The 21,922-nt window shown below is 36.8% G+C and overlaps 3 protein-coding genes across 5 annotated transcripts; 2 read left to right on the forward strand and 1 right to left on the reverse strand.

The window, feature by feature from the left end:
- Window positions 1–269: 269 nt before the first annotated feature.
- On the forward strand, window positions 270–4,536 carry apex2 (APEX nuclease (apurinic/apyrimidinic endonuclease) 2). Its single transcript, XM_084390450.1, has 6 exons — window positions 270–461; window positions 550–633; window positions 835–1,015; window positions 1,100–1,243; window positions 1,872–1,941; window positions 3,314–4,536. The coding sequence occupies exons 1-6, from the start codon at window positions 347–349 to the stop codon at window positions 4,400–4,402; spliced, it is 1,683 nt and encodes a 560-aa protein (XP_084246576.1). The 5' UTR covers window positions 270–346; the 3' UTR covers window positions 4,403–4,536.
- A 714-nt stretch (window positions 4,537–5,250) lies between these two features.
- On the forward strand, window positions 5,251–11,643 carry lrif1 (ligand dependent nuclear receptor interacting factor 1). Its single transcript, XM_084390449.1, has 4 exons — window positions 5,251–5,391; window positions 6,373–8,080; window positions 8,175–8,405; window positions 9,894–11,643. The coding sequence occupies exons 1-4, from the start codon at window positions 5,384–5,386 to the stop codon at window positions 10,863–10,865; spliced, it is 2,919 nt and encodes a 972-aa protein (XP_084246575.1). The 5' UTR covers window positions 5,251–5,383; the 3' UTR covers window positions 10,866–11,643.
- Window positions 11,644–13,087: 1,444 nt separating this feature from the next.
- Window positions 13,088–21,305, reverse strand: LOC311279153 (tumor necrosis factor receptor superfamily member 5-like). 3 transcript variants are annotated; one of them, XM_084390453.1, is made up of 9 exons: window positions 21,161–21,305; window positions 16,582–17,089; window positions 16,316–16,441; window positions 15,008–15,163; window positions 14,821–14,905; window positions 14,585–14,748; window positions 14,160–14,179; window positions 13,921–13,973; window positions 13,088–13,832 (listed from the first exon to the last, which is right to left on the reverse strand). In XM_084390453.1, the coding sequence occupies exons 2-8, from the start codon at window positions 16,751–16,753 to the stop codon at window positions 13,929–13,931; spliced, it is 768 nt and encodes a 255-aa protein (XP_084246579.1). In that variant the 5' UTR covers window positions 16,754–17,089; window positions 21,161–21,305; the 3' UTR covers window positions 13,088–13,832; window positions 13,921–13,928. The 3 variants fall into 3 exon arrangements, with proteins under 3 accessions (XP_084246579.1, XP_084246580.1, XP_084246578.1); XM_084390454.1 differs by lacking the exon at window positions 21,161–21,305 and adding an exon at window positions 17,579–17,628; XM_084390452.1 differs by lacking the exons at window positions 13,088–13,832; window positions 13,921–13,973; window positions 14,160–14,179 and having other exon boundaries at window positions 14,343–14,748; window positions 21,161–21,290.
- Window positions 21,306–21,922: the final 617 nt, after the last annotated feature.

The raw sequence follows: 21,922 nt of genomic DNA on the forward strand, positions 1-21,922 counted from the left end.
TGTGTAAATGTTTAATTTTGTGTTTAAATGGCGGTAATCAAATGAAGGCATGTGTTTTAAAACAAATTACATGTACTTTTGACTTCTGTAATTGTTTCTTTTAGAAGTGGGTCTATACACAACCTTAATCTCTAGAAAATATATAAAATATAATGTATATATTATAAATGAATAGTTTTATATATATATAAAAAAAAGTTTCACTAAAATGCATGGTGGAAACTGCAAACTGGTGCATATGTGTAAAGACTTTTATTTTGAAAAGCTATGAGCTAGACAAAAATAAGGTCGGTGCTTCACACACTTGCGTTCTGCTTGAGTCCTCCGACCTTTCTGACAAATAAACATGAAGATTGTAACATGGAACATAAACGGGATACGAACATTTAAAAATGGTATCAAGAAAATTCTGGATTCATTCGATGCCGATATAATCTGCGTCCAAGAGACTAAAGTTACCCGTAAGTGTTTTAAGTAACGCGGGATTTTGAATTGGGTCATTATTTTTAACAACTTTATCAGCTCAGCAATTGCATACATTGTTTTCAGGTGACCTGTTGGATGAGAAAACAGCGATTGTTGATGGCTACAATTCATACTTTAGTTTTAGCCGAGGACGAGGTGGATACTCAGGTAACTTAAAACAGCTTACAGTGCATTTATGTCAGTAAAATGTGCTAAAGGACTTAAAAAACTGAACTGATTTTAGCATTAGATTCATTCCAATATTTTGCATTTTTAAAATATATTTAGTGTCGTTTTTACTACCAATATTGCAAATGACAAGTACTGTTTGACTGAGTATGAGATGAACAACATTTACTCGGTGACCAGGTGTCGCGACCTACTGTAAAGATACCGCTACTCCATTCCTGGCCGAGGAAGGATTGACAGGTCTGCTCGCCAATCAGGGAGAGTCTGTTGGTTGCTATGGTGACCAGGTAGAGTTGTCCAGTGAGGAGCTTCTGGCACTAGACAATGAAGGAAGGGCTGTCATCACCCAGCATCACTTCATGTAAGGGTCTCAACTTTAGACATTTAATAGTTTTAGAAAAAACTTAAGTTGTGAAAGCTTCAGAGATATTTATTTTACTTTCAGTGGCACAGATGGACCACAGAAGCTGACTGTTATCAATGTTTATTGTCCCCGAGCTGACCCGGACAAACCTGAGAGAAAACAGTACAAGCTGCAGTTTTACCAACTCCTCCAGTGCAGGGCTGAAGCCGTCTTGAGCTCGGGGAGGTGAGAGAGAGAGATCAAACCATTACCTGTTCTCTCTCACACACACACACACACACACACACGTAGTGTTTTCATGTTTTATGGGGACTTTCTATAGACATAATGATTTTTATACTGTACAAACTTTATATTCTATTCCCCTACTCTAACCCTATCCCTAAACCTACCCATCACAGAAAACTTTCTGCACATTTTCAAAAAAACATCACTTTTTTGATTTATAAGCTGTTTTTCTCATGGGGACCAAAAAATGTCCCCACACGAACAAGGATTTCGGATATTGCCATCCATGTGGTGACATTTTGTCCCCATAATGTAGGGTTTACCAGGCCACACGCACACACACACACTGTGTTTGTGTCATGTTTTTTGGGTACTTTTCATAGGCATAATGATTTTTATACTGTTCAAACTGTATATTTTATCCCCTTACAGTAACTCTAACTACACTAACTCCCATCACAGAAAACTTGCTGCATTCTTACATTTTCAAAAAACATCACTTAGTATGATTTATAAGCTGTTTTCCTCATGGGGACCAAAAAATGTCCTCAAATTGTTATCAAGATTCTTCTAAGATATAACGTGTCTTTTTGTTTGATTAATGCATCCCTCTGTCTCTCTTCAGTCATGTGATCGTTTTGGGTGATGTGAACACCTCTCACAGACCCATAGACCACTGCGACCCAGATGATGTGGTAAGTCCTTAAACCATGTTCCTTCATCATGATTTTAGTTGACACAATTTAACCAGGCACAAGAAGTGATAAAAGTCCACGCAATAAAAGCAAAAAAGCTGGATGATGCAGCACATTTTCAGCCAGTCATATTTGATTTTTAATAGAGAGCAACAATGCCTTTCCACTTTTTCAGTGGCCTTGGTTCTGGAAGTAATTCTCTCTTTTTAGAATCTTAGGTAATTAAATTTTTTACATGGAAGTCTGCTGTTCAACACAATTATTTTAAAAAGTTAAAATAATGCAGGTGAAGACTAAAATTTCCTCATTTAATATCATCTTCAGTATTTTTATTACTTTTTATTAATATTTATAATCAGTTGTATTAAGTATCTGTATTATTACTTTTTATTTGTATCCATAATCATTGTATTTTGTGAATCATAGTGTTCTTGAATACATGTGTGTGAGAGAGACATTGGGACTAGCTAGACTACATGAACGCGGGTGAGAGAGTGTGTGCTGGTAGTTCGAGACATGGAATGTGTATGTAGTGTATGAAGTTTCCACCGAAGCATAGCGATGGGATATACATTCCATGTTAAATAGAAACCATATGTTCCTCTGGTAAAGTAGTATTTTTGGTTATTAGCATAGCATATAAATCCCAATCTCTTTGCCCAGAGGAACAGAGAAGCTGGAACAGAGACATTTGTTTGGTCCATTGTCTCTCTCTCCTATGTCTTGATATTATGATAAAATAAATAAGAGATCTCTTGGCAAAATAACTAATGGCTTTAAGAGAGAAGAATATACCATTGATTTAACAACCTCCATAGCTTACAGTAGGTCTGTCTTTAAAAGTTTATAAGTTAAAAAAGAAATCCCCTATAGAGAAACTGAAATAAATGTTACTTCCGGAACCCAAATGATGCACTCCGTATAGTGATATGTGGAATAGTATTTTGGACCAATGAGATTTTACTGTGGTCACCCAATGCAACACCAAAAATAGAGAAATTAGGTGACCAGGCGTCTCAAATTCTGAATTCAAATTCACCAGGCGAATTGGTCTTCTTGTGAATGGATAGGGCAAAATCTTAAATTTACTTGGAAGAGCTATTTCAGGTGATCTCAGCATGAGAGCGAGAAGGGATGGGGGAATGGGGGGTCAAGGGAAAGAGATGTAGATTAAGATGATGCTGGGGTGAGACTTGTGTCTAGGATGGCCTGCATGGGGATGTTCCTTTTGGAAGAGAGAGTTCAGATGTTAATTGTCTTCTCGGGGAGTAGTCGTTCCTCAAACAGACGCCCCAGCATTTTCTAATTTCTCCAGTCTTACACTACATGCAAACTAACTCAACCCTTCTCGTATTACTGTTCTGTTATTTAGGATAACTTTGAAGATAATCCTGGGAGGAAGTGGCTGGATCATTTCCTGTTTGAAACGGAAGAAAATACAGAAAATGGAAATACTGAAGATGATCTTGCAGACATCTCCCAGAATTCTGCCTCTGGTGGCAAGTTTGTGGACTCTTTCCGCCATTTTCACCCAAAGCGCTCCAACGCCTTCACCTGCTGGTCCACGCTCACGGGGGCCAGGCAGACCAACTACGGCACGCGCATCGACTACATCTTCTCTGACCGCTCTCTGGTAGAGACGGCCTTTATTGGCGTGGACATTATGCCAGAGGTGGAGGGATCCGATCATTGTCCTGTATGGGCGCAGCTCAGCTGTACCCTCCAGTTTAGTCCCAAGTGCCCGCCCCTGTGCACGCGCCACATGCCAGAGTTCATCGGCAAACAGCAGAAACTTTCACGCTTCTTAGTGAAAGTTCCTGAGAAACAGAGCGTTTCTAAAGGGAGTGTAGAGAGTCTACCTGGATCACAGGATGCTGGGGAAATTCGAGAAAACCTGAATCCTGTAGGACAGGGGAACAGTGTTGCAAAGAAGAGACCTACAAATAGAGAAACAGACACAAATGGACACAAAGCCAAAAGAAGCAAGCAGACGAAAACCGAAAGTAATGCAAAAGGAAGTCTTTTAGCTTTCTTTAAGCCTAAACAAACACCGTTGATACCTTCAAGGGGCCCGAAACAGGCAGAATCCTCTCAGGATGGCCCGGGTAGTGAGAGTGACACTAGAAGCTGCCCCAGTGATGCGCAAAAGGAGACCAATCTCTCCAAGGCAGCGGAGATGGAGAATGAAAATCAGGATGAAGTGGAAGGAGAATCTACATCCATAGACAAGTCAAAGGACTGTAAGAAAGGGCCATGCACTGGTTTTTGGAAAACTGTTTTGCATGGGCCTCCTCAGCCGCCACTTTGTAAATCACACAACGAGCCCTGTGTTTTAAGGACTGTGAAAAAAGCAGGACCTAATCTAGGCCGGCAGTTTTTTGTATGTGCCCGTCCTCAAGGCCACGCCTCCAATCCTCAGGCCAGGTGTAATTTTTTCGCCTGGGTAGAGAAAGGAAAATAGATGAAAGTCAAGGAATCTTTATGCAGACTGTATTTCATGGTTTGAGTGTACATGTGTATTGTATTTGTTTTTATATTTACCATTTTTATTGTTCAACTAACAATAGAGACAGAAATAAATAATGCTCTTTTTCAGCTTGGGTGCTGTTGTCAGTGTATTTTCAGACACTGCAGAAATCCAGTGATAATCGTGGAATATCTCAGGTTCTGTCTTCTCTTCATCACTACCTGATTAGGAAATTGAGTTCCCATTGTGAGTTTTATTAAATTAAACAGACCTTTACCATATACTGAATTTAAATTGAGGCAACTAAGCTGGAACTACTGCTGGAGAATGAAAGCCTCTAAATATAAAGGCATTGTTGTTCTGTTAAATATTGTACTTGGAATAATTAATTAAACAATATAACTCATTCAATTTAATATGTAACCTTTGATGTGATCACTGTTATACAATATCTTGCATTGATCATTTTTTTGCATTCACTTTTTTTTTCGTCCCATTTGCTTTCTCTTTTGTGCTTTTGTTTTTCCATTTAATTTCATTGTTTTCTTTCATTTATTTCGCTTTCTTTCCTGACCGTTTTCGTATGTTATTCATTAATTAATCTCCTTTCTTTAACCCATTTTCTTTCTCATACTTCATTTTTCTTTCTTTCTTCGTTTGTCATTCATTTCTTTTTCCTTTCCTGATCCATTTCGTTGTTCATTCAATAATTAATTCGCTCTTGCTTGTTCTTTTGTTCATTTTCTCTATTTTCTTGTGTCTTTATAAAAAAAATTTCTTCGTTGTTATTTTTTTCTTCTCCCCTTACAAAGGTTTCAGTCAGGTGTCTTTTATTTTGATGTACGTATTTCCGGTGTGAGTTTTTCACATCCTGTGAAGAGAGCTGTTCAAGTTTGTGGATAAAATCTAACGGTACGCGGAGGAAAACATCGACAATAATAATTTCTTGAAGTGTGATGTCTACAGGTAGTCGTGATGGAGGGGTAAGTTTATCAGTTCTGCGTCAACACATTAACAATCGTGCGTGTTTTCTTCTCGCTAGTTGCAAGCTCGTCTAAAATGGCGAGTGTTTCAGGGGTGTCGCGCGCGCTTATCTTACCTCTGGAAACAAGCAAAACCGATACAAATTTAAAAAGACATAAATAGAAACTCGAGACCTATTTTTTACAAAGTTTCCCTTGAATGTGGTGACAGATAACAACTGACAGATTTGCCGAATAAATATTCAAATGATGCTTAATGTTTACAATTTTACACTTGGTTACTAACGTTTCTTGAGAAATTAAGTACTTAACGTTATGTGTTACTTTATTTTTCATGTTTTTGTTATTAGTATTTTTTTAATTGAAATTATGTATTATTGTGACATTGAATGCTACAGGTAGACAACAGTTATTAAATAATGCAAACCATAAACATACATCATTGATAAGTTTGGGGTCAGTAAGATTTTTTTTAATGTTTTTGAAAGGTTGGATTTATAGTAGAAACAGTAATATTGTGAAATATTACAATATAAATAAAATTATAATTTATGTATTTTATAAAGTTATTTATTCTTGTGATGGCAAAGCTGATTTTTTTAGCTTCATTACTCTGGATTACATCGTCACTGTCACATGATCCTTCATAAATCATTCTGATATGCTGATTATGAAAAATGCAACATTTATGAAAAATTTATTTGAAATGGTAAATACATTTATAATGCCAGAAAATATTCCTGTCACTTTTGAACAATTTAATGTGTGCTGAAAAAGTCAGAAAAAATCTTATTGACCCCCTTTACTGAACAGTGGTGTGTGTGTAATATATATATATATATATATATATATATATATATATATATATAAAATAGTATAATAGAGTTTGATCTTATTACTCAGTCCTTGATCGTTCTGATTTGTATAGTATTTTTGCAGTTAATACAATATTAATTTTTATATTTCTTCTTCATCTTTTAGTGGAACTGGAGTCTACTACCAAGCAATGCCTGCAGTGGGACCAGATGGGAAAAACGTCATGAAGTTGATCCCTGTTCAGAAAGTGAACGGACAGTTTTATCAGACGCCATTTAATACGGAAAGAGACAATGTGGATCCACAACTGAAAGCTTTTTCAAAATCTGTTCATCCTCCTGCTGCGTCTTCATCTCAAACACAGACTCGACTTCCCTCGCTTCAGCCCATAGCAGATGGACGGGTTGTTCTAAAATCCCTGCCAGAGTTTAGAACTTTAACTAACTCCATCAAAACTCAACCCAGTGTTACTAATAACTTCACCATTCACAATCCAAAGCAAGTGCATGTTCCTCTTTCGACACACTCGCTTTCCCAGTATACGGTCCAGTTACCAACTCAACCCAATGGACAGAGCATGACTGCGGTTCAAACGCTGCCTGTTACCGTTAAGTCACCTGTTCTCCCAAACGGTCATTTCCTGCAGATCCCACCGAATGCGAAAGTTAGGACTCTGCCGGCAACTGCACTCCCGCAGTCCATCAAATGCCGGATAATGAACTCTGTGAATTACACTCCTAACCTTGGGAAGGGTCCACCCACAGTTGTGCTTGTGTCACCTGTGAACTCTGTAAAGTTAAATTCTGACCAGCAAATGCTTTTGCTTGCTAAGCCGAGTCTAATAAACCCTCCTGAAAACTTGCAAACGCCCGTTTGTGTTGCTAAAACTAATGAAGAAGCGAACACTCCCATTAAATGGGTTGTCCAGGAGGGAACAGGCGCAACCGCTCCTTGCCTTGTACCTTTATCGACACCCAACGCGAGCTCTGACATCTTAAAAGCAGTCAAGCATCTCAACTCAGTCGGTACGGCAAATGAAATGACGGCAAGTAAAGCCACACCTCCTCAGGCCAGCCAAGAAAAGATCACTCCGGGCAAGGACAACGCATTGGTCATGTGCAACGGGAAAGTCTATTTTGTGGCCAAGAAAAATTCGGAGATCGCCAAGGATGTGATGATCAGAGAAGGTGGAAAAAAGGTGTTTGTCAGCACTTCTCCTGCCCTGCCCGCCAGCTCCGCTCTGGGGTCAAACTCTTCTAAGCGAGCCCCCCCAAAAAGTGTTAGTGAAATCATTGATCTCTGTGATGATGATGAGGAGACGTCCACGTGCCTGGGAGGCGCCCCGGGTAATTTGCCCACACCGAGTCAAACAGAGGTGGATGAGAGTGATGAAGACTCTAATGTAATATTTGTGTCATATATTCCACCAAAGTCAGGTGAAAAAGTGGCACAATCTGTCTCTCTGAATGAAGGGGAAGAAGTTCAACACACAGAGATCAACACAAAATCTGTCTCTCTGAATGAAGGGGAAGAAGTTCAACACATAGAGATCAACTCAAAATCTGTCTCTCTGAATGAAGGGGGGAAAACGGCACATGCAGAAATGGAAAAAGATGATGTTTTGGATAATTCTTTTGCCAAAACGGGTGATGACAAAATGAATGTGGATGACGAGCAGGTCAAGGAAAATGAAATAGCTGAAAGTAACTTGAGTTGTGTTTCTGAAAATGTGAATATGGAGGCAGATAAAGACTTGGAGAGTAGAAGTCCACTAGAGACAAGATATCAAGCTGATGTAGCTGTCGCTGAAACTGTCAGCCTGTTGAAACAGCGCCAAAATGTCTGTGTTCATGCCACTGATAATACTGAAAAGGTAATATACCAAAATTAAGTTTTGTTAAATAGTAATGTAATATCTTTCAAAAGCCTGATATGTATTTGATGCGTTCTTCTCTCTTCTGTTTCAGGTCTTTGGAAATCCAGCCTCTGATCAGAGTCGTCAACCCAAGAGTGACTTTCAGCTGAAAAAAGAATTCGGCATCACCTCTGATGTACAAATTCGCTTGCAAAGACCAAAGCCGGCTGTGAAGCCAGATCAACAAACAGAGAGACTTATCATAAACAAACGCACATTAGATGGCCTTCGTAAAGTCCTCCAGGATTCAAAGCTGCAGTCAAAAATACAGCACATGATCCAGGTGAGTTGCATATTTGTGCACCCAGACTGTGTTGTAATGTACAGTGCATGCAGTTTTAATGTGTATTAAAGGGATACTCCACTTTTTTTGGAAATATGCTCATTTTACATCTCCCCCAGAGTTAAACAGTTGAGTTTTACCGTTTTAGAATCCATTCAGCCGAACTCCGGGTCTGACGGTACCACTTTTAGCATAGCTTAGCACAGATCATTGATTCTGATGAGTCCAGTAGCATTTCTTTCAAAATGACCAAAGAGTTTCAATATTTTTCCTATTTAAAACTTGACTCTTCTGTAGTTAAACCGTGTACTAAGATCGACGGAAAATGAAAAGTTGCGATTTTCTAAGCCTATATGTCTAGGAACTACTCTCATTCCGGCGTAATAATCAAGGAACTGTGCGGCTGTACCATGAGTGCAGCAGGCGTAATGATATGACGCAGCGCCTGAAAATAGGTCTAATAGGTTAGACAAACTTAGTCCCGGTCACGTTGGAAGAAGTTACCGAGATGGGGACTATTTTCAGGCGCTGCGTCATATCATTACGCCTTCTGCACCCATGGTACAGCCACACAGTTCCTTGATTATTACGCCGGAATGAGAGTAGTTCCTAGCCATATAGGCTTAGAAAATCGCAACTTTTCATTTTCCGCCGATCTTAGTACACGGTTTAACTACAGAAGAGTCAAGTTTTAAATAGGAAAAATATTGAAACTCTTTGGTCATTTTGAAAGAAATGCTACTGGACTCATCAGAATCAATGATCTGTGCTAAGCTATGCTAAAAGTGGTACCGTCAGACCCGGAGTTCGGCTGAATGGATTCTAAAACGGTAAAACTCAACTGTTTAACTCTGGGGGAGATGTAAAATGAGCTTATTTCCGAAAAAAGTGGAGTATCCCTTTAAAGAAGATATTATTTTAAAATATTTCCAAATCAGTATTGTTGTTTACTAAAACTATTAAAACTATTGAAAAATATTTGCTACTCGAAATAAGTCTGAAATAAAATCAAATGTAAATACTAGATGAAAAACAAACTTACAAAATGAAAATTAGAAATGTTGTCTTGGCAACCAACTGAAATAAAACAAGTTTAAGTTGAAATATAAAAATTACTAAAACTAAAACTGAAAAAAAGAAAGCTAAATAGAAATATTTAAAAACAAAAATAATAAAATGACAAAAATGTTTCTCAAATGTAAACTAAAATTAAAATGAAAACTTAAAATAGAAGAATAGTAGCTAATTAAAATATGAATAAATATTATTATAGTATATACATATTTCATAAATTAAGGACAAATTTACTTTTTATGCTTTATTATTATTTAATTTTTTCCTGCCCCGCTCTTACACGTTTCTCTCTTTCTCCAGTTTGTCCTTGGGAAAAAGTAACTTGCCTGACTGAACTTGTTTTGGAGGAGATATGACTCATAGCCACCACACTGATTAGTTTCATGTGTTTTTGTTCATTTTCTTTATCTTTAGGTTCCCTACACAAAAACGGAGGAGGATGAAGGTCTGAAGGTCAAAAGAAAAAAGCGGGAGCAGGATGGGAGTCACGACATTCCCTCTCTAAACCCCTCAAACATTTCACTTGCCTCTAAATTCTCAGTTGTTCCCATGGAAAATGGTTTGATCTCACAGAACTGTCAAGAGGAGGTTTGTTCACCAACAGAATCTGCAGCTGATAAGGTTCATATGCGATCTGAAACGCCAGCAGATTGTTCTGGTAACACATGCTGTCTTACTCCCTCACCCGAGCAAAACGCAACACAGACTGCGAGTCATCCCTTCTCATCTACCTCTGCAAGGAAGACGCCACCACGCTCTAAAAAAGGGAAGGTGTGTACGGCCTGTCCCTGTGGGACTGTTTTAGGGCTTGCAGAAGCCACTTCGTCACTCCATACACAGGAGAAACCCAATCCATGTACTGTTGTCGAATCACACAAAGGGACAAGAAGAAGCCCAGTGGAGAGCCGCCAGCCTCAGAGACGTCAACCAAAAGATCAAGATCCTGTTAAGAAAGCAATGAAGAAACGGTTATCAAGAAGTCCATGTAAAGACATGGAAAGCTCTGCAAGTGAATCCTCACATAACATCTCCTCACCTAATAGTTTAAGTGCATCCTCTTCATCCAGTTTACAGGACTGCAACAACCAGATCGTACCGTGCTTAAGCGGAATAAAATACGCTAACATGTCGAGCAGCCACACGGATGCTGAAACATCTCAGCAAAACACCAGCCAGGTGCAGACATCATCAAACGACCCCATCATACCATTCTCTAAGAAACACCCAGGTCCCAAAATAGACAACTTTCCAACCCAAGCGCTCTACTCGTCGGAAACGCTGGATGCTGAGGAGATAAAGCGGCAGGAGAGGATCAAACGTTTGAAGGATCTCCTGAAGGAGAAAGAGGCTGCGCTGGAGCGGATGCAACGAAGCATGAATGTTTAGTTGTGTCTGTTTATGTTTAAATAACTGTACACTGCATGAGAGACTGAATCTGACTGGGAATACCACCATTAAATGTTTAAAAAAAAATGTACAGCATCTTTACTATGTTTTTTCCCTTTTAAACTTGTTTACTGGATCTCAGTTTCCAGTTATATTTTATTCAGTGTTTGAGTACCTAAGTGTTTTGTGTTTGTCTTATTTATAGTTCGTTGCAATACTTTTAAGCAACTTTATATACCATCATCTTTTTTTACATCTTTGTATGATTCATGTGCCTTCATTAATACTTGTTTTTCTGTAGTTAAATTCTTCTAAATTGTAACAGCCTAATTTTGAACTAAAAAGGTGATTTAATAAATAAAATGCACTTTTGGAGAACCCTTTGCTGGGTAAATGAAAAAGTGAAACCTGACATTAAAAAGTGAAATCTTTGTATGTTTTGCTATAATAATTTTGAACTGTGTAGCAGTTGCAGTACTAGTGTTATTTAGACCTGTTTAGTCACAGCTATTCTTTGCTGAAATGTTGATTGTTTTTACCTTGCTAAGCTACAATTTAATACTTTTTGCAGCGTCTTCATTTAACCAAGTTATCTTGGTACAATATACAATTTAATTCGTTCTCCCTTTTTCTTCAGACAATGATGTTTCAGTCTTTATATAAAAGAAAACAATTTCATTCAGAAATGTTTGTGGCGTTATGTTGCATTCTCTCATTATTTGCAATGCCAACATGTTAAAAAGTGTTTTCAAATTCATAATAGAGCAAATGATTTGAAGACCAGAGAGCTGATTCACAATGACTTTTTATTTTTAGCTCTTGATTAGGACACTACAAACATGGTTACGGACACATCAGTGTATGGCAGATGTTACTGTATTACCTCACAACTATGAATGCTACATTGTTTCACATAAAATGTACATTAGATCAATCACAGAAGCCAAGAGGTTAATGTAAATACCAAATGATTAATTATTAGAATCTCTCAACACAGTGATTTCATTTCTTTAGAGATTACTGGTTTCCAGTACTGGTAAAAATTACACAGATTGAATGTTAGAAGTGGATCCAGTATGTTGTCAAAAGACAAATGACTGATCAGTTTACCGTAAGGCAGTTACTTTTTAACATTCAATATTGTGATTTTTTTTATTATTATTTTTTATGATGATGATGATGATTTGTGATCTCTTTAAAGACTCAGAAAAACAGTTTTCGTTTTGGATACCAACACAAGCTCTTCCAACTTGTTTCTCAGCTTGATAGTAGATAAACTAAAGAGCTGACCTAACGCTTGACACTGTTTTCTGCTTATTTTTCCGAAATATTTAAGGTCAAGTATTTGCATTTTTGTCGCACTGGAACATACTTAAGATCAAAACAGAAAGGAACTTAGATCATTAGATATAGTGCAAAGACATATGTATAAAAGGCATATAAAATAAAATAGTTACAAAAGGCAAAACAAAATACAGAAAAGGACTTAATGCTCATAAACAGCCTATTGTGTTACAATACCATTACAATACAGTTTTTACCAGCATTGCTTTCGTTACAGCAATGGTCAATACTAATTGTACAAAAATACATTTTCAAGGATATGTCCTGCACATTGCAATAGACTGAAACACAGCAATGTTTTTGTCTAAACCTTCAGCTCAACGGCCAAAAAATAGGCTTTTTGAAAAAATTGGTATGTTTTTATTTTATAAAATATTGACAGAAAAAAAGCATACTTTCAGAAAAAAAGAAGAAAAAAAAACCGTGACAAAACCCAACTTTTTGCAGTGTATTTGTTTTTGTGTCAGAGATGAGCTGGGGGGTATTCCAGAAAGCAGGTTATGTGACACACCCGGGTATGTTTAAGGGTAAGTAAGCGGATAACTTCAACTTTCGGTTCCAAAAACAGAGGTAACTTTCAGGGTGTGTAAGTAGCCATAGCAGCCTACTCTCTGAACATGAGCTGCTCTGGAGCAGGTTCTGTTCCAGGGTTAGTTTACCTCAGAGGTGTTCAGCGCATGCATGCCCTACTGATGAGGCTTCTGTGGGCATGACAGATTGCGCACAATATTATATATAGTTATATCTATAAATAAAGCGATAGTAAAGCAAGGTAATTTTAAAAATAGATATATATTTTTCTCTTCTCACATCGTTAATCTGAGTTCAGACATTATTTTATTTTTGCAAAAGGATGTTTTCTATGCTATAATGTATTTCTATAATAAAATGCATATATGACATGATATATGTTAATTTTCAAGCATTGTAGAAGCAAAACGACTAAACAAAAATCAGTCTTTCTTTTCATTATATAATTTGCATCAAACAAAAAATATAGTTTTATTAACAGTGATTAAAGATTATTAAACGAAAAGATTGAAAAATGACTGCACAAAGACCAAATAGGTGATGGTATGCACTAAGAATGTAAATCTGCATTTAACAAAAGAAGAAGAAAGAAATAGTATGGCATGCTTTTCTTAGCGTCTGTTTTCATGGTGACTAGTCGATTTGGCGCTCTGTTGAGAATGTCAGGTGTTAACCATGAACATACTCTGAGTTGGCAGAACTTACTCCTGGATGCGTTTTTGGAACCAGCATACCTCGAGTAAGCAAGGTTCCTGCAAAGCAATTGAGAGTTCAGGGTATATGTGAGGGTAAGTTAAGTTAACCTTGCTTTCTGGAATACCCCCTGGTCTTTTAATGATATTGCTGTTCATGCATGTTTACTCTAAAGCTGCTAGCTTGCTGTAGTTTGTCTGCCCTCCTGGGATTAATCTGGTGTGATAAAAGGTTCCACTGGGATAAGTTCCTGGAGGTCCTCAAGCTTCTCCACCACGTCAAGGTCACGACTCACAGCATACGGAGAAGACCCCAATGCAGTCACACTCTCATAATAAGCGGACATGCAGGAATTCAGGCATGAAGGTGAGGTTACTAACACTGACATTGTTTTCCTCCCTGTAAACAAACATATGTACATAAATTAGGTTTATTATAACTTCATGTCACCTGAATGCCTAGAATTAAGAAAGTTATCACTTCTTACGGTGTGTTTCACGGGTTTTGTTCTGGACTTGCAGAGGTTTCTTCAACAGGATGCTGTTGAGTAACACCAACCAATATCAGTCAATATCCAGGCAAATCATGAAGACTGTTTCATGAACTCAAATCAGAGCAAGATTTCAAGATCAAACGTAAGTATAACTGTACAATAAGTGATTGACACATTTCAATTATCGAAAAATGCAGCATTATTATTTCAATTTAAAGAATTAAAGGACTTACCGTTACTTTAAGTTTATAACCTAGAAAAAAGAGAGAAAATATTTGTGGTGAAAATACAAACAAGTACAACAGTGCAACAGACACAATACATTCTCTAACATGACTGACCACTGCAATAAAATAAGCCCATTTAAATTGTGAAAACTGGAAAGTCTCTGCTAAAACAACATTTTAATTGTGGGTATTTATTTACATTGTACAATTGTATGTATATTATAGAAGCATTTCTGAATCCAATTAACAAACTTAATGAGAATAAAAAACTTAAACTGATAAATTAAACTGATCTCTATACAAGCGGCATCACATGAATTCATTACAATTTGTTCATTTCTGTACAAGTTTCAGCAAAAATCCATCACACAAATCAAACCATTCTGCATTTTGTGAACATTTTAATTCAGATAAATCCTGCATGTACTCACGTGTGATCTTCGGGCGTAGAATTGTGTAAAACAATGCTAATGATGCTAATGATGTTAAAACCACTGCAAATATGAGACCATATCTTTCCCGTCTTTTTGGTGTGCATGTGACATCTTTTACAGAGCTGCCATTTTCTGTCTGTATTTCATTCCTAGCTGTACAACTGAAATAAAAAAATAACAATATAAATAACAGATTAAAAAGCAACTACAGGGAGTAAAAATATTTCACCTACTCTGTCCACTTGGTGCACTTCAGACCTGATGGAGAATAAAACCCGGCAGTGCAGTTCACACAAACTGTGTCTGAATTCTTTGTTCCTATAGGCAGAGACAGAGTGTTCTCAGAAATTAACCTTAATTTTGAGTGAACTACATCTTTAAATATTGAATCATGATAATGATTTAAAAAAAAAAAAATACCTGGTGTTTTTGTTTCTTGTCCTGGTTCACAAACACTGTGTTTTAGAGCATGACGGCACTGTGGATTGGAGTACTCGATGCAGTGATATCCATCAAGTACATCACAGATGGTGTCTCTTATTGTAGTGCATTTACTCTGAATGTAAAGGCCTTGACCTAAAAGACAAGAGCACATATGGCAACACTTTTGTATATAGGCAAAAAATGCAATATTTCAAATAAAAATACATAAAACAATAAAAAATAAACATACTTTCAACAGTTTCTGCATGTGAGGCACTTATGATATTAACGGTATTTTTATTTATTTATTGTAATACCTGTTTCCTCTTAATCCAGATTCTTAAATGTAATCAATAAATTCAATCCAAGCAAAAAGACACTGTATGGCTCTTACCAAATGAAATCAGTATCAACAAAATCCATTTTTGGATTTACACATAATACTGTTTAATGCAGCTCAGATGTGGCATAAATAGGTTGACATAGCAATTATAATTGCATAAATTATGTTAAGAGATTAATGTTTTAAATATAACCTTTTTAATCTAGAAATATTAAAAGTAATATACTTTTTAAATATGAAACTAAATCCGCCAGTAGGTGGCGGCAAGTCACTGTCTTAATGAGTGAGTTGAATCTTTAATTCAACCGATTCGTTCAAAATACTAATTCATTTAACTTAGAAAACGACTATATTTATGAATGGGTAGCATATCTGAATCATTTATTCATCTGCTTCGTTCAAATAGTACGCAAATTTAAGCAATCGGCTGTACACTCTATGCAAGAATTCTGCGACGCTTCTTTGAAAATATTATTGTTAGAGTTATTGGATCATAACTTTAGAATCCCTGATGGTTCCAAAGTAATTATCCAAAACGCAAATTGCCTAATTAGTGATGGCTGATGTGCGCTTTCGAAACACTGCTTCATGAAGCTTCGAAACCTTTACGAAATACAAATCAAACGGCCAAAGACACATCATTTTACTGTTTCGAAATTTCAATGGTTCACCGCTGGGGGGCGATGATCTCTGTGACTGTGAACCCTTGATTCATGCAGATTCACTGAGATCGCCACCCAGCGGCGAACCTTTGAACAATTGCCCATGGTATTTACCTGATCTCTGATAAGTTTTATACATTTGCAGGCGTTTTAATGACATTTGAATAATGAAAAGAAATAGTCTCTTATTGGCCTATTTAGCTGAGCAGCAACTTAACACACTTTATAATAAATTATAACTATTATGATAAATTAAATCACTTCTTTATTTCAAGTCTTCATTTTGTGGAACATACTCACTTGCATCACACACAGAGCAGGAATGGCATATTACTAGTATGTTGGGTTCATCAGTGTAGGTTGATGCAGGACATGGAACGCAAATGGTGCTGGTATCTTCAGTACAGTGCCAAATAACACGGTTTCCTACATAAGTAAGACATGGGAATGGTAAGTAAAATATGCTCATTTTGTTTGCTTGATAAAATCAGAAAATGATTAAAGCTTTGTCAAGGATTCAGTCAGTTCTTTAGGCAGAACCAAACATTACACAGTGTATACTGTACCTGGTGCACACATAGGGCAGCATTCTCCATTTAACTCATATTCAGCACGAGCACATGCACTTAAGCATGGTTTGAAATTCAAAGTAGCAGCAATGAATAAAATTATCCCAAAATTGATCATGGTGCAAGAGAGATCTCCAGACTTCATAAACTCAGTTGGTTTCTTCAACATATTAGATAAAGTACTTGATTGTTAGACACATTGGATTTCTCTGCACCGAGTGATGCCGTCAAGCTCTTTTGGTTTAAACTTGAGAGCAGGAAGTCCAGAAAGAAGTTAGAGAAGGAAACCACAGTAAAATCATCTGTATGCTGGCTGAAGTTCAGTTCATCAACATGGATGGTTGAGGTAATTAATATAAAGCTCTTTAGATTCCTCATCAGTTGTTTATATCTTCAGGTTCATTGGTAGAGCATTTGGATTTCTGGAGACCAAGATTAAATTTCTTTCAATATCAGATCACAAATTGTGTTTCTCCAGTTGAAATGGTTGAGCAGGCAGTTAGAGCTGAAATGACAAAATGACAAGTGTTTTAAAGATGCACAAAGTGTACATGTTTACATTTGGTTCTCAATCATTTTCCTACACAACTGACATGATGACCTAAACCCAGATTTATTTTAAATGTATGCATTTGGCAGATGCTTCAATCCTAATTGTCCTAATTGGTATACACACAGATATACATTTATCACTTCATGCATTTCATGGGTAATGAACCTATGACAGAATACCGTGCCCTACGGTTGGGGCTATAGGAACAGTGTTTCCATAGAAAACAGATCCATATATAAAACACCATACATGCATAAGATTTGAAGCAGGGCTTCATTCCAAGACAAAAATAACAACAGGGGGGTATTTCAGAAAGCAAGGTTAACTAAGCATCACATATGAACTTTTGGTTGAAGTTAACCAAACTTTAAAACCAGACCATGCTTACTTGGGGTATGCCAGTTCCAAAAACATGACCAGTAGTAAATTCAGTCAACCTACTGTTATACTATGTTCTCCGTGCTTGTTCCTGGACTTTTGTTTTATTTCCTGTTTCCTGTCGTGTATGCCACATTTTGTAGTCTTCTTGTTAGATTAGTTCCCTGATTATTCCCAGGTGTGTCTTCTTGTCTAGTCTATTACCCTGGCTGCATCCGAAATCGCATACCTCACTATATAGTAGGTGAAAAACTATAGTAGTACGTCTGAATTCACAGTTTCATAAAAGAGCAGACAAAAAGTACCCGGATGATCTACTACTTCCGGCGAGATTCTGAAGTGTGTATAAGATGGACACTTTACTATCCCATGAGGCCATGGGAGAGGATTTATGAATGACAGTGAAGCAACACAACTGACGTAGGTCATGTGATAAGGACAGCATGGCAAATGTAGTACGTCCAGATTACATTCATAGTACACATATTCATATATAGAACATACTTTTTAGCGTTCGGAAAGTAATTATGTACCTACTACAAAATATGTACCTACTACAGACAGCCCTGTGTATATCAACCCCAGTGTTTCCTGTGTTCATGTTCAGGTCTTGGTCACAGAAAAACATTCTCAACAGAGCGCTGAATCCAGGAGTCCTCGTGGAAAACTGACTCTATAAGAAGTGCGCCATGCTTCTTTTGTTTAACCCTAAAACTGGCAATGTGATCTGGGTGTAACATAGTTTTTGTCGTCTTTTTTGGGGCGTAAGAATGATTTTTTTCATCAAATCCTTTTATCATTTATCACAGCCTGGTCTGTCTTAAGTATGCTGGTCACATGATTTGTTTAAAAAAAATTGTGATTAATTAGTCAGCCTGACCTAAATGCAACATGGCTGCCAGTGGTGCAGGACATTCAGATTTTGAGATAAGTAAATATATATTAAACTTACTTTTCTTTTGAAAAAATAATACTAACACTGCTAACATTAATTATGAACATTGTCTTAAAGGGATAGTTCACTTTGAAATAAATTTTTGATATGTTTTAGCTTACCTCAAGGGCATCCAAGATGTAGGTGTCTTTGTTTCCGCAGTAGTTTCAATTTTGATATTTTTAGGTCAAACCGTTCTTGTCTGTCAGTCATATAATGCAGGTCGATGGTCACTGTCTCAAAACACAAGCACAGAGTCCAAATTAAAACAATTCCCCATCGTCCAAATGAAACAATTCCCCATCATAAGTACACATTGATGGCCTAAGACACGAAACGAGCGGTTTGTGTGAGAAAACGAACAGTATTTATATCGTTGTTATCTCTTGAAAACAGCACACGTCCAAATGATCTGACGGCGCGGGCGGGTATAGATATATACATAGATGTCGCCTTGGCTACGGTTTCGTTCCAATGAACTGCAGTAGCGAAGGCGACATCTAGTGTATACATCTATACCCGCCTGATATATACACTAGATGTCGCTTGGCTACGGTTTCGTTCCAATGAACTGCAGTAGCCAAGGCGACATCTATGTTTATATCTATACCCGCCCGCGCCGTCAGATCATTTGGACGTGTGCTGTTTTCAAGAGATAACAACGATATAAATACTGTTCGTTTTCTCACACAAACCGCTCGTTTCGTGTCTTAGGCCATCAATGTGTACTTATGATGGGGAATTGTTTCATTTGGACGATGGGGAATTGTTTTAATTTGGACTCTGTGCTTGTGTTTTGAGACAGTGACCATCGACCTGCATTATATGACTGACAGACAAGAACGGTTTGACCTAAAAATATCAAAATTGAAACTACTGCGGAAACAAAGACACCTACATCTTGGATGCCCTTGAGGTAAGCTAAAACATATCAAAAATTTATTTCAAAGTGAACTATCGCTTTAAAGAGGCTATATGCGATTTTCTGAAATTTAAACTCGCGACTGACACCTGTGGCCAAAAAACGGAACTGCTCTTCCTTTCTGCTCGCTCTCGTAGTACGTGCACACTTCACAAGTCATCCGCTGCAAAGAAGTCAACATTATGTTTACAGAGGTAAGAACAGTCAAATACATATATTGTTTGAGAAACTAAGTTTGTTTGCTGACTAGCGGTGGTGGCAGAGTGATCTGAAACGTTTAACATGAACGCGCTTGACGTCACATCCGCAGACAGCGCGCGAAAAATCCGACCCGACAGAAAATAGGAAAAATAGGATACAGGCTTATATGTGCACCCACTGTGAGCTGACAAACAGTCATAGTATGCTCATCAGGAGATGTTTGAGTCATAAATGGTCAAATAAAAAGGCTATTGTTACGTTTATTTTGGGGAAAAAGTTGCATATAGCATATAGCAGGTGCTGAAAAAGAAAATTTATAAAAATGTTGTTCATGTTGTTATTTAGCACGTTTTGAAATATATGTTAGACCTGAGTCTAACATAGCCACTTTTGGGTATAAAAAAGGGATTCACTTTGTATTCATTTTTGTAACAATCTTTGTATTCTGAGTTTTTTTTTTTTTTTTTACAAATTATAAAATTTACAGGTTAAACTGATACAGCCTGTCTGTCTTGAGTATGCTGGTCACATGATTTGCTTCAAGTTATCTGTGATCAATTAGTCAGCCTGACCTAAATCCAACATTTTTTTACCATTTTACCAATAAAAAAATACCATTTTTATGGTAACGCAAGGTCCGATTTCAACATTATATGAGTTGAAGTATAGGATATAATTGTTTTAAACATGCAATGGCAGTTACAGTTATAGATTTGGTCCTTTTTTTATACCCCTAAACAGGCAATGTGATATGGGAGTCACAACTCATAAAATCCAAAATACATAACATTTTTCAAAAATTCTTTTGGATATGATTTACTTAAGTCCAGATGATATAAAAAATGACATGAAATTATTTGTTGCTTATCATTTTCTACTCTTGCCTGTTTAAGGGTTAATGGTGATTTACATTCTTATTCCATAAATCGCCATATTTCAATTACTTTAAGTAAACAAGAATTACATAATAGAATTTTATAAGTATATTAATTTAAAAAAGAAAGATTGATTGAACTAAAAAAAAACAGGATGTGCTTGCAAAATATGCCTGCACGTTTATTTTTATTTGTTTAGCCATTTACGTGAACAACTATCACCAAATTTTCTCTCTCATATTGCTCCTCATAACCACTGAAAACTGTAAAAAAAAACTAAATCTAACCCAAAGTCCTAAATAAGTCCTAAATAATTTCTGGAAACTGTCTGGTTACTGACATTCTTCTAAATATCTTCCTTTCTTTTTTTAGAATATTTAACTTTCACTTTCACTTTCGAGATGTCTTTGCCATTATTCTTTAAATGCCAGTAAATTACACACTTCAACGACAGACGCCACCAATGACAACAGACACCGGGTTTTGTCGGATTAGCGACAAATTTGTCGGATTAGCGACATTACTTGTCCTCGTTCGGCGTTTGGTTTTGCCGACGTTCGATCGGTGTTTGTCGGTCGTGGAATGTCTAAGTGACGTACTGAAATATGGCGTCTGCTCGAATTGTTGGTCGTCTGTCGGTGCAGTGTGACTACTAGGTATTTTATGCGTTTTGTATTTTTAAATCTCCACAACCGGAACACTCTTGCTCTTACCGTAAAGAAAAATGGCAATCACAAAAACGTCGTTGTCATGTCGTAGGCTACAGCTTGTAAAAAACACACCATCTTTCTCTGTCCTATAGTTGTTTTTTAAACCGCCATATATATTTTTTTTTCTCTCAATGTAGACTCAAGGACTGCTTCCGCATACGCCGCACCCACAACGTCGTTGACATTGCATTTTAAATTTAATCTTGAAAACGTTGATCACGACGTAATTTAGCCAGTACATTAACACGTAACAAAGGGGATAACAATGGATATACAATACAATAAACTAAGAATAAGACGATATTGCTTTTAACAGAAAACGTCTGCGATGTTCTCTTCCTGACTGGGGTGTTGGAATCAGGCCATCCATGGTCATTGTTGTCCAAAGCAGGGTCAACGTTTTTTACCAAATTAAATACATGATATAGGCCTACAGTATAGGCCTATAACTGATACTGTAAGTTTTATTATAATTTTGACAATCATTCATATACACTATACTGTAGGCCTATATTTGCTACAATAAAAAAAGATGGTGATGCAGTGAGAAATATAATATTGATTAAACTATTAATAATTTGTCTTCATTCAGTTTATACAGGAATACAGGTATACTGAATGTGTATTTCTTCTTCTTTTTTACATTAAATAGAAAGATAAGCAAATATCTTTTCTCTGTTTTAAATAATAAAATGTATGTTTATTTGTTTTTTGTTAAAAGAAGACAGGAAATGATTTAAATGAAAAAGCCAGGTAAGATTAGTA

This window comes from Rutilus rutilus, assembly GCF_951802725.1.
Source record: "Rutilus rutilus genome assembly, chromosome: 19".
Taxonomy (NCBI): domain Eukaryota; kingdom Metazoa; phylum Chordata; class Actinopteri; order Cypriniformes; family Leuciscidae; genus Rutilus; species Rutilus rutilus.

Excerpts from the sequence above, each read along its gene's own strand:
- LOC311279153 (XM_084390452.1), bottom strand. The coding sequence starts at position 16,753 with ATGTTGAAGAAACCAACTGAGTTTATGAAGTCTGGAGATCTCTCTTGC. Across the intron at positions 16,442-16,581 it reads CTGCCCTATGTGTGCACCAG|GAAACCGTGTTATTTGGCAC; the intron begins GTACAGTATACA and ends TTACTTATGTAG. Across the intron at positions 14,906-15,007 it reads ACAAGAAACAAAAACACCAG|GAACAAAGAATTCAGACACA; the intron begins GTATTTTTTTTT and ends CTCTGCCTATAG.
- apex2 (XM_084390450.1), top strand. The coding sequence starts at position 347 with ATGAAGATTGTAACATGGAACATAAACGGGATACGAACATTTAAAAAT. Across the intron at positions 462-549 it reads CCAAGAGACTAAAGTTACCC|GTGACCTGTTGGATGAGAAA; the intron begins GTAAGTGTTTTA and ends CATTGTTTTCAG. Across the intron at positions 1,942-3,313 it reads ACTGCGACCCAGATGATGTG|GATAACTTTGAAGATAATCC; the intron begins GTAAGTCCTTAA and ends TCTGTTATTTAG.
- lrif1 (XM_084390449.1), top strand. Across the intron at positions 8,081-8,174 it reads CCACTGATAATACTGAAAAG|GTCTTTGGAAATCCAGCCTC; the intron begins GTAATATACCAA and ends CTTCTGTTTCAG. Across the intron at positions 8,406-9,893 it reads AAATACAGCACATGATCCAG|GTTCCCTACACAAAAACGGA; the intron begins GTGAGTTGCATA and ends CTTTATCTTTAG.